Genomic DNA, 15566 nt, shown 5'->3' on the forward strand with positions numbered 1-15566 from the left:
AATTTATTTTTGAACTTAAAAACTGGTAAATTTTCTGAGAGGATTATGGATATCTGCAGAAATTTAAAAATCAGAAAGGTATAGAAAATGCAGATTGTTCAGGCTTTTGAAATCAAATTTCATAGTTTTGGGGGCTTGGTAGCTTTTGAATGTTTGAATATGCTGTAGGTTTTAAATGTACAAACCTTTGGATTTCTTTCTTCTGTGGAGTTGAGGACCTCTGCATAGTGCAACAGCTTACAGATATTGGTTTGTTTTTTCAGTGATAACTTTTTCCAAGTAGTTCATGGACACTCAGGGTTCTGCTCACCACACGTTGAAAATATGTTTTAGAAAATCATGGAGAGATCTTGTGTTACAACTGAGGCTGTGGTTCCCCTGCAGTAGAAGCTAATCTAACAGAAAGCAGTGTGATGATAGTTGCCTAGTGTTGTTATTTTTCTGATTGTTAAATCTTTTGCTGGACTACATCAAAGAAACAGCTGGGGGAAAAAAACCTTGGAGAAAACCTGACTTTAACCCTCCCTACTATCAGCTTTTCCCCTAGAAGAAAAATGGAGAAGGCAGTTGGGAGACAGTTTACCCTACACAACTGTGCCAAAAGCAGCTTGGCAGTTTTGGTGTTTTAGTACCAAGAGCCTGTGATAGGAAGGGGTGTATTGAGCATCTGAAGATTAGGTGAAGGGTAGGGTGCCTTGCCTGGTTAAGTTTCCATGGAGGTACAGATAGACAACGTTTGTGAGGAGAGCACCAGTGCCTTGTTCTGTTTTTTTGCACCAATGTAAATTAGAATTTCACCTACCTGTGCTATGGTGGTGCAAAAATGGTGCGGCTGTAATACATTCAGAAGTAGTAGATGCCATCCTTACTTTAAGAACTGACCAGAAAGAGAATATCAAAAATAAACAATTGTGGAAATGAGATATTTTTCACATTAAAAGTAGGTTTTTATGTGGGGTATGTGCTTTAAAAGACTCTTAGAGCTTTGAAAGAGATCCTGTCCTGAGGTAAAGGTTAAATGTATAACTGTAGTTGTCCAGACCTACACTGGGAGATGAGAAGAGCAGTCCTGGAAATTTGAACTAAGTTGCTTCTTTTCAAACTGTAACTCCAGAGCATTTGAGGTTAATCTAAATTGTCTGCTTGTTTCTGCATCTTTCTTTGTGCTGGAGTTGGCAGTCATCTGATTTTGTGAGCTGTTTCAGTTAGTGATGTTGGCAAAAAGTGATTAATCTTGTTTCATTTGTTCTTTATGTACTGTTGGTGTTCTGCCAATTTAACTACCCAAGCAGCTCACAGTAAGGTCAGCTAAGTATAACTGGGACAAGAGGCATCACAACTGTGTGGCAGGAAGATAAAGGAGTTCTGGTATGTCTGCCACAGCACTTCTAATGCAGACTTGATTGATTGTTACCTCTTAGGTGCTTAAAAAAATTCCTTGCAAGTGGCAGATGAAAATTATCATTAGTTGAAATAATTCATGAATTATAGGAGTCAGAGGTTGGAGATTGGTATACTATGACCATGGAGATGTAAATATGCTGCAGATACTTGGGAATAGGTTGAAAATGTTGGAGTATCTCTCATGTTACAGTATCAAGAATGGGTACAATATTGCTGTTTTGCAGCGGAGGTACACAAATGCTTGGGTTTTTTCTTATAATGTGGAATTGGTGTGCTATGATAAAAAAGGAGCTAACCACCTTTTCTTTTCTAGTAAATCTGTGCTCAGTTGTATCTATCTCCAATTTTTTCTTCTTGCTATAAAACTTCTTCCATTCACCCCACAGCTTCCAAAGCACAAGTCTGTTGTGGTTACATTAAATGACTCTGATGATAGTGAGTCTGATGGAGAGCCGTCTAACTCAACTAGCAGTGTGTTTGGAGGACTAGAATCTATGATAAAGGAGGCAAGGAGAAATGTTGAGGTAAACACTATCAGCATTTGATAGGTTTATTTTGTAATGATTTTGGTTTGTATACAGCATTTAAACTTTGGTCAAGAAATACTGGATTACATCAGAAATGTGCAAGAGTGCATACAGAACTCCTGTCTGGATCATTACATTATAATTTGGATTGCACAAGCTAATTAAAATGATCTTTTGGTTAAGATGGCATCCTGAAGATAGAATTTGTAATACTTCAGTTTCATTTTTTCAATTAAAATTCAATGCATCTTTAATTACTAGCAAAAAAATAGTGTTTCGAAATACCTTAGTAGCTTAGAACAGCTTTAAATTTGTGCTGATTTGCCTCTTAAAAATAGTAGTTAATAGTTGTATTTTAAACTGGTGCAACTAGTATTGACTTGAACCTTGTTGTAACAGGCCTCAAAAATCAAAGCCCCTCCAAAATCAGAAAAAGAAAATGATCCAATGAGAACTCCAGAGGCTCTACCAGAAGATAAAAAGATAGAATACAGGCTCTTAAAAGAAGAGATTGCCAGGTACACCTGAATTTAATTGTTAATGCAAAATGTATATTCTTTATAGTCCTTTACTAGTCTTTTTTTGTAACTGGAAGGAAAATCTGAGTTTGAAAACCCTGCTGTTACCTTCAGGTATTTCCCCTCGTTCAATTTTTAGTAAGAAAACATAGGAATCTTAAGTCCTTGGATTTGAACTGACTTACAAGAATTGATGGCAGTTGTGGAAAGTTCTTTCTTTTAACTTAAAATCTTGTCCTGCTACTTTTTGGAAGATTTTAAAACTAATGAGTACACATTGAAATGAATACTGAAGCTACTGAACATCTTTGCTTTGAACATCTCTGTTGTAGTCGTGAGAAGCAACGCTTAATTAAATCTGATCCACTGAGAAACAATTCATCCCCTGCAAATTCTGATGGTGAAGTTGATGGAATTGGGAGAATAGCAGTAGTGACAAAACAAGTCACAGAAGCAGAAGCAAAGCTGAAGAAGAATAGGTATGTATTTCACTGTCGTAAATCCTCCCTTGTTTGCTTAGCAGGATGAAAATAGTAAATAATACTTTTTAATGTGTAACGTTTTTAAGTATATCAAACAGTTGGTTTTCTGTTGTCTTGAACTGTTCAGTCTTGAATTCTGTTGCTGTACAAGAGGAACTGTGTTGTAGTGCCAGTATGGTGTTTGGTAACTCTTAAGTATGGTTTGTCATGCTAACTGTTTTCAGCTGTGTTTATGTTGAGTGACTAGAATATCTCATGTGCCCCTTAAAGACTCTGAACTATGAAAAAATTAGTGTGCTTTTCAGTTCTCAGTACACTGAAGGTAGCATGTTCCAATGGGATATGCCTGACTATATATATACATTTATATGTATAAATGTATGTGTGTGCATATATATATATGAATGAGTGTTTCTGAAAAACAGATAAGCTGTTTGAAGCTTTTCCTGTACGTTTTTTCTCTTTTAGCATGCCTCTTCCATGTTTCTCACCCTTCTTCAAAGTTACTGTGGAAAATATAAATGCTTTGCATTTTTTGTTTCTGCTTCTGTTGCCACTTGATTGTTTCTGTGCGGTCTTGTGAACAAACTGTTTTGTGATTAGACATCAATTGAAGAACATTATTTCCCCCTCCCATCTGTCTAAGTCTTTATCTTGTTTCCTTTAATGCATAGATTTTTATATTTACTCACTCTGCTACTGTGCCATAATACTACAGCTTGTAGTCTGCTAATACATGTATGTGCCTTAAGGAAGAATTGGGTTGTTACTTAACATTAAGACATCCAAACCAACATGTTTTTGCTTTCTGTTAAAAACAGTATTAAAGGTACTCAACTTGCTTACCTTCCCTTGTCCTCGTAACTAGAATGTTTTCATCTGTTTTACGCTGACGTGCTGAACTTGGGATACTGAAATCTGCTGTATGTACTATCAATATTTATTGGCTCATGGATGTTAAGAATATCTGGAGATACTCAGAATGTTGCTAAGTGAAAAAGAGCTGGGTTCTTATATAAGTAGGGTTTCAGAGGAACAGTGATGGCTCTGAGAAACTTCCTTTTGGAAAAAAAATTGTTACTGGCTTTTCTACTTCTAGACTTCTGTTGATGAAGGATGAATCTGTCTTGAAACATTTGTTGCAACAAGAGGCCAAGAAAAGAGAGAATGTTCGAATTGCTGAAAATAAAATTAACAAACTGGCTGAACAGCTACAAGCAACAGAGAAGATCTTGAATGCTAATAAGATGTTTCTCAAGAAGCTTCAGGAACAAGTAATGTGAATTTTGAAAAGTTTGTTTCCTAGAGCTGGAAATCTTGAAATGGGAAGCCTGACTTTTGGAGGCAGTAGGCTTTGTTTGAATTAATGATTAATTCCTGTGTCTTTTCTGATTATATTTTATTATGCGTTCATATCTGAAAAACTGCATCTTACTGTAGTATTCTTTTTATTTTTTTCAGATTCATAAAGTTCAACAACGAGTTACAGTAAAAAAAGCTCTGGCATTAAAATATGGGGAAGAACTTGCTCGAGCAAAAGCAGTAGCAAGTAAGGAAATTGGGAAACGAAAACTGGAGCAAGATCATCTTGGAGTAAGTCTGTTTCTCTGTTTCGTGCTTTTAAACCATGCTGTACTTGAAAAGCAGTAGCAATTTTAATTAGGAAACTTGAGTTCAAATGGGATTTCAGGAAAATAGGAAAACATTTCAAAAGCACTGCAGGAATCTTCCTGTTGAATTCTCAAAAATATAGGAAACCAACAGAAAAGGCATTAATAGTTTAAAAAAGAAAACTGTTCAAAACCTACAGTACTGTGCCAGGGGAATGTCATAGATAAATAATAAGAGGAGATACATGCGTGTGAAGGAAGGAAGGAAATACTTTACTGTCTGTAGACATCATTGATCTTGTTGAGACTATATAGCAAAGATGGTGAAGAGGGAATCTGATACTGTTTTGAAAAACAAAAGATAGAAAAGGCTAAAACATTCCTATAAATGTTTCTTTCGGTGTGTCCTGTCCCTATCTGTCTATCTTCCCACCACTACTGTCTATACTTGTTTTATAGTTCACCTTTTAAATGTGTCCAGAACTTCTGTTGAAGCCCTGTACACGATGTAGGGTAATTTTTACCAAAAAACCTGCTAGTTGAATTGTGGCAAACCCGTGTGCTGTTTTCCTGCTGTTTGTTGAAATTTTCTGGCAGAGTTTAAAATAAGTTTTTACAAACTCTGAATTAAATATCTTGCCCATGTTTCATTTGCCTCTTGTCAATAGATCAGTAAATGTGAAAATGAAATAAAGGGAATTTTTCTCTTTTCAGCCAAGCAAAATGTTGAAATTGGAGAACTCCCCTGCATCAAGTCCAAAAAAACATTCAGCAGAATTGATTGCACTAGAGAAAAAACGACTACAGCAACTAGAGTATGAATATGCTCTAAAGATTCAGAAATTGAAAGAAGCCCGTGCACTTCAAACCAAGGAACAATCGAATATTGTACCTCATGCAGAAGAGGAGTCTGAATTTGCATTACCTCAGCCATCACTTCATGATCTTACACAGGATAAATTGTCTTTGGACAGTGAAGAAAATTACTTTGATGATGAAGTTCTGTCTAATTCAAACAGAGAACGAAGGAGATCTTTCAGAGAGTCTAATTCTTTTACTAAACCAAATCTTAAACACGTGGACACTCCAAAACAAGAAACTATAAACAAACTTTCTAAAAAGGCATCAGAGGAGCCTGAGCTGTTTCTTGGGTTGAATATTGATGAGCTGAAAAAACTTTATGCTAAAGCTGACAGCTTGAAAGAGCTGCTAGTGAAAAGTACTGCCTTTATAGTACCTAAGGAAGATTTGTTGTGTGGTCAGGTAAATGCTTTAAAACTAAATACGAGGGTTGTCTTTATTAGGTGATACTGTGATTGCTGTATATCTGTTTATCTGTTTTCTAGGAAATTTCAGTGGACATGGATTTTGTTATGTCACAGAATAAGCAAATTGAAGTTAAACCATTTCCATTTGGACCATATCATAGTCCTCTTCTAGCATTTAAATCCTACAGGTATGAAGACTGTAGCAATTCTGACTTCTGTGTGTATGTGTTCTTGTTCAAGTATTATTCACTGCTCTTCCTTGATACCTAGGCATGTACAGAAATAAAAGTAACAGTGAGGAACTGTCCCGAAACAGTTTTGTCTAGTTTAGGGAATCTAATGATTTTAGTTATTTTTTTCTGGTATGCAGGAGTCCCTTGCTTTTCAGCAGTACGCTGCTTTTGCTTTGTATTGTGTACTGTTCCCTACAACTGGATCATTGTTTGGTATGACTAAATTAAAAAAATAATAGTTAAGCATTTGAAAACAGGATTTTTATATCTAATATGAAACTCTGAAATCCAGGAAAACATAACAGAAGTGTATTTCGATTATACAGTCTTTAAACTTGGCTAGGATTTACGTTAAATCAAGATTGAGCCAATCAACTATTTCTAGATTCCTGCTCAGTGGAAAGAGGTATGACCACAGTGATTCATCTTAACTTAAAAGTAGGCACCTGCAAGTATAGTCAAACTGACCCCTCTGTCTTGACTAGAGAGAGCTTTGTTCCTACACATTAAATTTTAGAAAACAGAAGTCTGAAATTTAAACTGGAGTTGTTGAGTCCTACCCACGTGCTTGAGGTTTTTTGTTTCTGTACTCTTAAATAGCAAAAGACAGAGGATGCTGTCTTTACGGGCGTATTCGTTTTACCTTCTTGTAAGTTACAGCTTTAACTCCGTAAGGAGCTAGAAATACCAAAATCAACATAGTCAGATTTTAGCTAAAGATTTAAAACAGGTATTAGTCTGCTCAGCTCAGACTGCTTTTTTTTATTTTACGCATTCTAAAATGTGATGGGAATTTTTTCACTTATTCAGGTTAATCTTTCATGGTTCTCTTATACTTCTGTTTGACTCTGATCTTACGCTGACTAGAGCATGAGTGCAGTTTTTCTAGAACTAAACTGAAATTCAATTTCAGTAGTTTGCTTTCCCTACTGGGTCATTACTACATTTCCTGTTTTTATACAAATAAATGAAGTTCTGCACTTAAGGGAGAAGAGAATTCTAGAACAGACTGTTTCAGTTAAGAAGTATTGTCTTGTTCCTCCTTCCCTCTGTTTTCATTTTCCTCTTAACTCGTAGATCAGCAATGCTTTTGGGTAGTAGTAGGGTTTTAGAAATGAGATTTAATACAGAAAAAGTGACATTTTTTTTTTCCCCCAAATGTTTTGTTTAGTAAAATGGATGTATTACCTTGTATGCTTTGTCACAATGATTCACCATTTCATTTTAGGTTCAGTCCGTATTTTCGAACCAAGGAAAAACTGTACCTCAGTTCAGTAACGTATAGCAATATGATTGAGCCAAAACAGTGTTTCTGCCGTTTTGATTTAACAGGCACATGTAATGATGATGACTGTCAGTGGTGAGTTCTTTTTAATTTTGTTCATTTGAACTAGGCCTCTCTTCTAGATGTCTGACTCAAAGACCAAAATAGGCACATTTTTCATTTGTTTAAAAGGTCTGGATTTATGGTCCTATGCGCAAGTTCTAGAAAATAAAGTTATTTTTAATACCCTATTGCAGATACTTCATTGGCAGGGAAAAAAAAAAATACTTTTATCTAAGACATGAAGAAAGGAGGTTCTTTAGACGTAAATTTAGAACAGCAGTATGGACTGTTATAGAATATTTCACCTTTTGATTGCCTTGTAATTCGGACAGGACTTTTCTTGCTTTTATAGCTTCAGCATAATCTCAGACCATCTAGAGAGGTATCGTGCTACTAACTGAAATAAAACACATACCAAATATATGATTAAGTAAAAAAAAAAACAAAAAAACTATTGTAGTGGAATTCTAGTTTTCTGGGAAAATACTGGCTGTTTGTTTCTTTGAAGCCTGGTGTTAAATTACATTAGAAATAATTTATTAACCAATATTGCACAGTATATTTAAAAAGTTGGTACAAGAGCAAATGGATGTGAATTGGTCAGGAATAAACTCAGTTTGGAAACTTCTAACTACTGGAAAAATTTAATAGGAGTGGACTTTAGCTCTTTTTCTTCCCTTTTTGGTGGCAGCTTTTTGGGTCAGCTGTTAGCATGAAACCATAGTTTGAATCTTTTAAATACAAAGTAATATCTAATTTTTCTAACTACCTTGTTTAAACTGGAAAGTTTTAAGTACTGTGGTTTTGTGTTAGTGTGAACTGGGTGTGTAAAGGTGTATTTTAAAGAGTAAGGCTATAGTAAAATAATGAAGACTGGAATGGAGTCACTGGTGCAGGCTTAAGTTTAGAGAAGAACCAGACATATTTACCAGAAATTTCAAAGCAGGATATAGTGTTTTCTGTGGGTATAATTTTCTTCATGCCTCACCCTAATGTGTACGAAAGCAAACTTTCTAGTTACAGCCCTTATATATTTATCACAGCAATAATTTAATTAATCGCTTATTTGTTTGTTTTAGGCAGCACATGAAAGATTGCACTCTTAGCCGTAAGCAGCTGTTTCAGGATATTCTGTCTTACAATTTAGAGCTGATTGGCTGTTCAGAAAAAAGCACTGATGAGGAAATCAGCACTGCCACAGGTTTTTAAGAGTCTTTTGTTCACTTTTATATACAAAGATTCATTTCTGAAGGGAATGGCTTTAGTTGAAAGCTCTGGGTGCAAGGACTTTGTGATGCAATGTATAAGATACAGCTATATGATAAAAAATAGGTTTCTACAGTTGTCTAATTCAGTCCTCTGTAGTGGGTAGTTACCTTTGTGTGATTACAGAAATAAAAACTCATTGATCTGTGGAGCATTTCACTAAAAAAAAAGTATTGCTGGGATTCAGAGGATTGGGGAGCAGTGGGCATGGAATCTTTCCCTCTCCCTTTCCTCACTTCTTGTAACTACTGGACTGGTCTGTTTCAGTGGAGCAGCAATTTTGTAACAATCCTGTTGCCATATAGGCAAGTTTCCAGACAAAACTTTTTCAGTTTTACATTTCTTTGTTCTAGTGTGTTAAATTACCGTACTTCTAGAAGCAGTCATATTTCATGAATTCAGCATAGGTCGTGCTAAATTGCTATTAACATGCCTATCCACTTTCATTTATGTATTTACGTAAGATACAAATATCCTTCTTTCAGAAAAATATGTTGAAAAACTTTTTGGTATAAACAGAGACCGTATGTCAGTGGATCAGATGGCTGTTCTTCTGGCCAGCAATGTCAATGAGAGTAAAAGTCACAGTAAGTAACCTGGTAGATTCAATACAATATGAACATTTAAAATTATGTAAGTACCTTGATGGTTTTGTAAACCAAGAACTTTGTTGTTGTTGCTTAGTGTATTTATCTCAGTAGTATAAATTCTGCTTATGGTAAATTAAAGGTACCAGAGTTTGTTTTAAGGCAATAATATAGTAGTTTTGGAATCCAATTTGGAAAAGTGATTTATGCACTTCAGCACAATAGATTTTAAGTAGTGTTGAAACTTACACACTTGTGTTGCACTCACAGAAAGTTTTTATCTAAAATCTTTATTAGCAAAGATTTTTAATCTCAAATACAGAAAAGTAAAAACTTCTACTTCACTTGTTTACAGCACCTCCATTTACAACATGGAAAGATAAGAGGAAATGGAGACCAAAGTACTGGAGAAAACCGCTGTTAGACAGTAGCAGCAGTGAAGAGGAACAGTTTGTTGGACCTATTAAATATGGTAATCTGGATTTGTGACATCCATTAAGAAAAGAGTACTGGGAGAAAATACCTACCAACCTCTTCCCAACACCTAATTTTTAAAGTGGTTCTTAAAAACAATGGCTTTAATAACTCTTTTCAGATTTTCTGCATGCAAAGTTTGTTGCATAATTTTTTGGGTGAAGTTTAACCTGAATTTGTTGTGTTTAAGTTAAAAAACAAAACAAAACAAACCCCAAAACCTGTGTCACAGGAGGTCAAAGTGGAATTTCTACTTACCTATTTTTAAAAGGAACATAAGGAACTGTATCCCTAGAATGCTTCAGCTTTGCCTATAGACCTTTAGGATTATTTTACAATTTTTATTTTTTCCCTCCCAGAACTATAAATAATAAAACTTAATGTGTGTGGATATCTTAAATTTACACGGAGTTAGTATTTGGTGTTGAGGTCAGGAGTTAAAAAAAGCTGCTGTTAAATGGCATTTGAGACTTGGAAGCTTGACAGAGTGTCAATAACCTGTAAGTGTTTCACGTGTGATTTGTGCAAGTGGGAGCTTTAGGATTTTTTATCAGGTACTGTAAAAAGGATTTTTTGAGACTCATAATTGTGATAAATTTTTCTTTGTCAAATGTGTTCATTTCCTAGTGAACTGCCTTAATTGTTGTGTGATGATCAAAGCAGCTTTGTACAGCTATTTATTTCTTGCCTTCATTTGAAATACAACCTGTTTCCTACAGACTACACAGTTTTAAGTTTCAGAGAATGTTGAAATAACCACTGACCACAGCAAAAAATGGTTATACTTGAAATATATAAATGCCTGCCCTTGTGTGAGCTGTAATCTTACAGGTCACTTCTGTTCTGAAAAGAAACATTTTCAAAAATTATTTATTTGCAGCCCATCCCACAGAACATAAAAAAAGAGTTCCAGCTCTTGATGCTGTAGTGACTCCAGATGATGTCCGGTATTTTACAAGTGAGACTGATGACATTTCCAACTTGGAGGCAAGTGTCCAAGAAAACCCCTGTGATGTACAGCTTTGGATTAAACTTGCGTACAAATACTTGAATCAAAATGAAGGGTAAGTCTGCTACATTTTAGATTAGATTTTGTGCTTTACCCATGCTGCCATAATCAAGTTTCTTTCTGATGCTAAAGAACTTGCTTTGACAATGCCACAAATGATTTATAATTTAAAGGTTAAAAAGTAGATTTTCTACTGTATGCAGTATAGTATGTAATAAATAGCACTGATGGTTTATCTTTAGGTAGGTTCTGATTGAGAAGAGAAGTTGATGGAAGGTAGTGTGGGAGAAATAATTGTGTTTGAAAAGTGCACAAGCTAACAAATTCCCAAAATCACTGTGGAACATTGTACTTCCAGTGATAAAGTAGTAGACCAATAAACTCAAATCCATTTTTCCTCTACAGCATGAATGCTTGCAGTAATGTTTGAAATAGCTTTCATTAGAAAGTTTTCTTATGAGAAGAGTTCTGCTATATGGTTTTATCCCTGTAGAAATGGTCCAGTTGATCACTCAGTTTCTTATTTTGTAATTTTTGGATTTTTAAATTTCTCTAGTTGGTTCCTTTAAATTATTCTGCAGGGTACCATGTTTTTATTGGCAATCAGATAATTTTGGTAGGAATTCTGTCATGATGGTTTCATTCTAGAGATTGACTTTGATTTTTTGAATAGTGAGGAGCTGCAGTAGGGAGGAAGGGGAATGGAGAGGAGCAACTCTGTTTTAAAAGCCTTATGTAAACTGTGGATAATGGGTAATGTAGCAAAAGATCAGTTTGCTTATATCAATAGCTGCCTGAGCACTAGAAGGGATAGAACTGGAAAGGTGAGTACTCAAAAAAAATACTACCAGCAGGTGGTGTGGTGAGAAGAGCACACTTTCTAAATAGAAATATACTTGGAAAAAGATCAGGAAAAGAAGGGAGAAAAGAAAAGGGTGCATAGTCTTCCATTAGGTTAAAACAGCCACCTCTCCCAATTCCCCTGCCAGCTGCCTCAATACTCAGAAGAAACTGGGTGGTTTAGTAGGTGTCAGTGATGATAGAAGGAGCTGGGGAGTCTTCAGACTTACACATGGTGAACTGTGTTAGTTGTATTTTAGGACATGTGTTTTTCCTCCCATAAATGTCTATGCAAATTAATTTCTAAAGATGTTTTCAGAATAAATGTGACCTCAGAAGCTTTCTGTGGTTTTATGGAAGTTTGTTTATGAATTAAAGTTCAGCTCTGTGGTTTTTAATGTAGTCAGTTATTTGAGCTAATCTTGTATAACTTTACTAGTATCATCTCATGATAGTTACCTCAAAGTAAAATCTCCTTTTTTTTTTTTTTTAATGGGTCAGAGGCAGAGAGAACTTGCATGTGCATAGAAACCTGAAATAAAGGCTTCTGTTTGAATGTAGAAAGTAAACTAAATATGTAATAAATATTTTAAGTTATTAAGCCTTTGAAATTTCTACATAAGTCTGTATGATGTAAATGCCTTGGTATGATTGCAGCTTGAGACTTTTGCTTACAGATGAATTTTACCCATTTTCAATTAAATCATATTCTTGACTTGAATTTGCACTCTTTTCCTAAAGAACTTATTTTTCCATGCTCTATAATAATTGCACCTAATAATAACCTTTGAAGGATGAGAACTTAGTGAAATGTTGAAACTTTCATAGTAAAGGACAAGACTTTTTTTTAAAAAAAAAGACTGTCACTTCCATTCCTGTTACAAACATCCATTTTCATTTTGATCTTGTGTAAGTCATAATACTAGCACAGTTGATATTGAGTGCTTTTTAAATTTTCTAATTTTTACAGCTCATCATCTGAATGTTTGGATTCTACTTTAAATGTTTTGGCTCGAGCCCTTGAGAACAACAAAGAAAACCCTGAAATTTGGTGTCATTACCTCAGACTCTTCTCAAAAAGAGGAACCAAGGAGGAGATACAGGAAATGTGTGAAACAGCGGTAGAATATGCTCCCTCCTATCAAATCTGGTGGACCGTAAGTGAAAAAAAATATATATGTGAAATGTTTATGTAAGTGTGCATTTTCTACTGTAGAAAACCAGTATGTATGACAAGGAAAGTGTGCACCCAAAAATACTATTGAGTTTTCAGAAAGCTAGAGTTGCTCAAAATAAAGCAATTCAAAGTTCTGTTTGCAAGGTGTTTGTAGAAATCATCACTACCTCAGGTAATAAGAGTTACTTAAAATTGAGATGTTACATGTCTTATTTTTTGTTGCTTAAGCTTGCAAAATTTAACCCTGAGTATTTGATCTTTAATATTTAAACAGCATGTTTTGAGGTTTAATGTGAAAATTTGGTGAGAGGGGGCAGTATAGTTTGAGGTGGTGAAAGACATGAACTGAAGTTTGTGATTCAAGTGATTTTAAACTTAAACCCAGAAGCTTTGCTAGTATTTGTTATTATTAATAATATTTTCTCTTTAGTTTTTGAATTTGGAGAATTCCTTTGATGGAAAAGACTACATTTGTGGGAGGATGCTACAGTTCTTAATGGAAGTGACGGGGGGAGAAGAAAATCCAAATCTCCTGTCTTTTCAGCTGCTGGAGACTCTGCTGTACAGGGTTCACTTAAGCCTGTTTACAGGAAGGCATCAGAATGCTCTTGTTCTGCTGCAGGTAACTTCCAGGCTACCACCCCAGGAATTGTCTTCATATCTTCACCTTTCTCATACCTGTGGCTCTGGTAGTGTCAACTTTAGACAAACTGTTCCTTCCTTTATTTGCTGAAGTATTTCTCCTAGAGACTTGTGTTTTGAGATACGGTACCCAAATTTTACAGCGGTATCTCCTTGGGGTTTTTGTTACCTATTTTGCTTTTCTTGTGTAGCTAATAGCCTAGACCACTATGTCTCAATAGTTCTCAGGGAATTGTTTTACTGCTTGATTTCTGGTAGGCTGTAAAATACTATTCTGCAGTGAAAGGCCTGTGAGTAATGTATTGCCTCAGGTACTTGAATGTTTATTGCTACAGAAATCATCAAAACAGTAGTTCTTGTGGAAGAACAGAGTATGGTGTTATCTAATAGTATTGCCCTGCTCCAGAATTTGGAGACTGTTAAATCTGTCCTTATTGATCCCATGAACTCCAAAGTCATGGAGGTATCTCAGGCTTTTATTGAGACTAGAAAAAGGATTTAGGTCACTGTTAACTGTTCTGTAGACAAGGGAAGTGGTAGATAAAGGTGAGAAATGGAGTGCTGATGTCAGCTCCTACTAAAAGTGGGAGCTGCTGTAGTTTCAATTGCGAGTTTTTTCATTCCTACCAGCAGGTGGCACATGTTGCTTGCTACACCCTAAAACATTTTTCTGTTATGTAGTTTAAGGCCATAATGGTTTTTCCTAGCTCCAGTTGAAATAGAAAAGTATAATGCTGTGTGATTCCCTTTAAAATCTATCCTAAATACAGCAGTATTGATAAATGTAACTCTGAATGTTTGACTGAATGAAAAAAAACGGAGAAAAAACTCTGTGTTGAATTGACATGGAAATTGAGTATATATGGGAGAATAACATGGGTTGGTTTCCCTTACCTTTCCCCAAAGCATCATCACAAAACCAAGCTTTTTTAATATTAATCTGAAATGCATAGTTGAAAAGAATGTATTGGAGAGATTATTTAACCATGTTTAAGAGAAGATAATACCTAAGTCAATGCCATTTTAGAGTAAGTAGCAATGTGTTTCTTAGAAAACTTGAAAGCAGTTTTTCTGAAGTATTTTGAAGGGTGAATAAGTGAAATGTTTGTGAAACTTTAGTTTTTGCCTATTACAAGAGAAGTGTCCTGGTGAATTTTGTCTAAATTTGCAAAGTTCATTCTTTGATTGCATGCATTTATCTAGAAAAATGTTGGCACGTCACTAGCCATGAGATTCTTTTCTGTTTCAGGAGCAATTGTGCTCAGACTTCGTCTAATTGCATGCTCTAATGATTTTTATTTAGGATCTGCCAATCTTATTGGGCTATTCTAGTTTCACATATGACTGATAGGAAAATTTGAAGCAGTATCCTTGTTTTCAGTAACATTTCCAATGCATTTTTTTAAACTGTCTAGAGATGGCGGTGCTTTCAGTAGACTTTGGATAGCTGTAACTTAGTAGCTGTGTAATTAGAATTTAATTAACAAACAAACAAAACAATAAAAGCCCCCAACTCCATAATCACAAAACCCAGTAGGATACATAGCAAGCTGAATCCAACTTGTAGATTACTTGTCTCTAGAGCTAATGTATTATTTCTATGCAACAGAAGGTAATTGTCCAAGAAATAAGCAGAAAAATGGAACACATGTTGGGAGATGCATGTTTTCAGTGTATATCTCTGTTCACTTTTCACAGTAACAATCTTCTCCAGTTTTTGTAAATCTGTTACTAGAAATTATGTGTATGTTTTGAATACAGTCATACATAAGACAAATATAAGCATGACTGATGTAAACAATTAGTTTTTCTATGGAAGAGATTTGACAATATTAAAACTTACTCTTCCGGTTTCCTTTTCTCACTCTCTAAGATCTTAAAGATTTTATGGTTGAAATACATTATATTTCTTTTAACTTTTACAGAATGCTTTAAAATCAGCAAATGAAAAGATACCAGAACGCCTTACTGTAAGTGACCGTTGCTTGGCTTGGCTGGTTTACATACATCTAACTGAATTTGGCGTTCTCCCAGTCAAGTTCTATGATCCAGCTAATGTCAATCCTTCAAGGATCATGAACAAAGAGCCATTTTTAATACCATGGCAAACAATTCAAGATGTGAAGACTGATCCTGACACACTGTTAGCTATGTTTGAAGGTAAGATTAAGGAGGCAAACTACTTAATACATTAATCACTTG

The 15566-nt window shown here is 35.1% G+C and overlaps 1 protein-coding gene across 9 annotated transcripts in view; it reads left to right on the forward strand.

Moving 5' to 3' along the window:
- ZFC3H1 (zinc finger C3H1-type containing) overlaps nucleotides 1-15566 on the forward strand; it is a 44824-nt gene that overhangs the window by 17513 nt on the left and 11745 nt on the right. For all 9 annotated transcript variants that reach the window (XR_006165290.1, XR_006165291.1, XM_042792216.1 and 6 more), the window contains exons 10-24: nucleotides 1791-1928; nucleotides 2331-2449; nucleotides 2782-2928; nucleotides 4031-4205; nucleotides 4393-4524; nucleotides 5256-5804; nucleotides 5888-5997; nucleotides 7271-7402; nucleotides 8449-8570; nucleotides 9121-9222; nucleotides 9578-9694; nucleotides 10577-10760; nucleotides 12516-12702; nucleotides 13153-13344; nucleotides 15290-15524. Coding sequence is in view for 7 of the 9 variants with exons in the window: in XM_042792216.1 (XP_042648150.1) it covers nucleotides 1791-1928; nucleotides 2331-2449; nucleotides 2782-2928; nucleotides 4031-4205; nucleotides 4393-4524; nucleotides 5256-5804; nucleotides 5888-5997; nucleotides 7271-7402; nucleotides 8449-8570; nucleotides 9121-9222; nucleotides 9578-9694; nucleotides 10577-10760; nucleotides 12516-12702; nucleotides 13153-13344; nucleotides 15290-15524 (2641 nt within the window). In the remaining 2 variants the exon portion in view is untranslated. The remainder of the gene's footprint in view (nucleotides 1-1790; nucleotides 1929-2330; nucleotides 2450-2781; nucleotides 2929-4030; nucleotides 4206-4392; nucleotides 4525-5255; nucleotides 5805-5887; nucleotides 5998-7270; nucleotides 7403-8448; nucleotides 8571-9120; nucleotides 9223-9577; nucleotides 9695-10576; nucleotides 10761-12515; nucleotides 12703-13152; nucleotides 13345-15289; nucleotides 15525-15566) is intronic.

The sequence above is a fragment of the Tyto alba genome, unplaced genomic scaffold, assembly GCF_018691265.1.
Source record: "Tyto alba isolate M040663 unplaced genomic scaffold, T.alba_DEE_v4.0 Super-Scaffold_2, whole genome shotgun sequence".
Classification (NCBI taxonomy): Eukaryota; Metazoa; Chordata; class Aves; order Strigiformes; family Tytonidae; genus Tyto; species Tyto alba.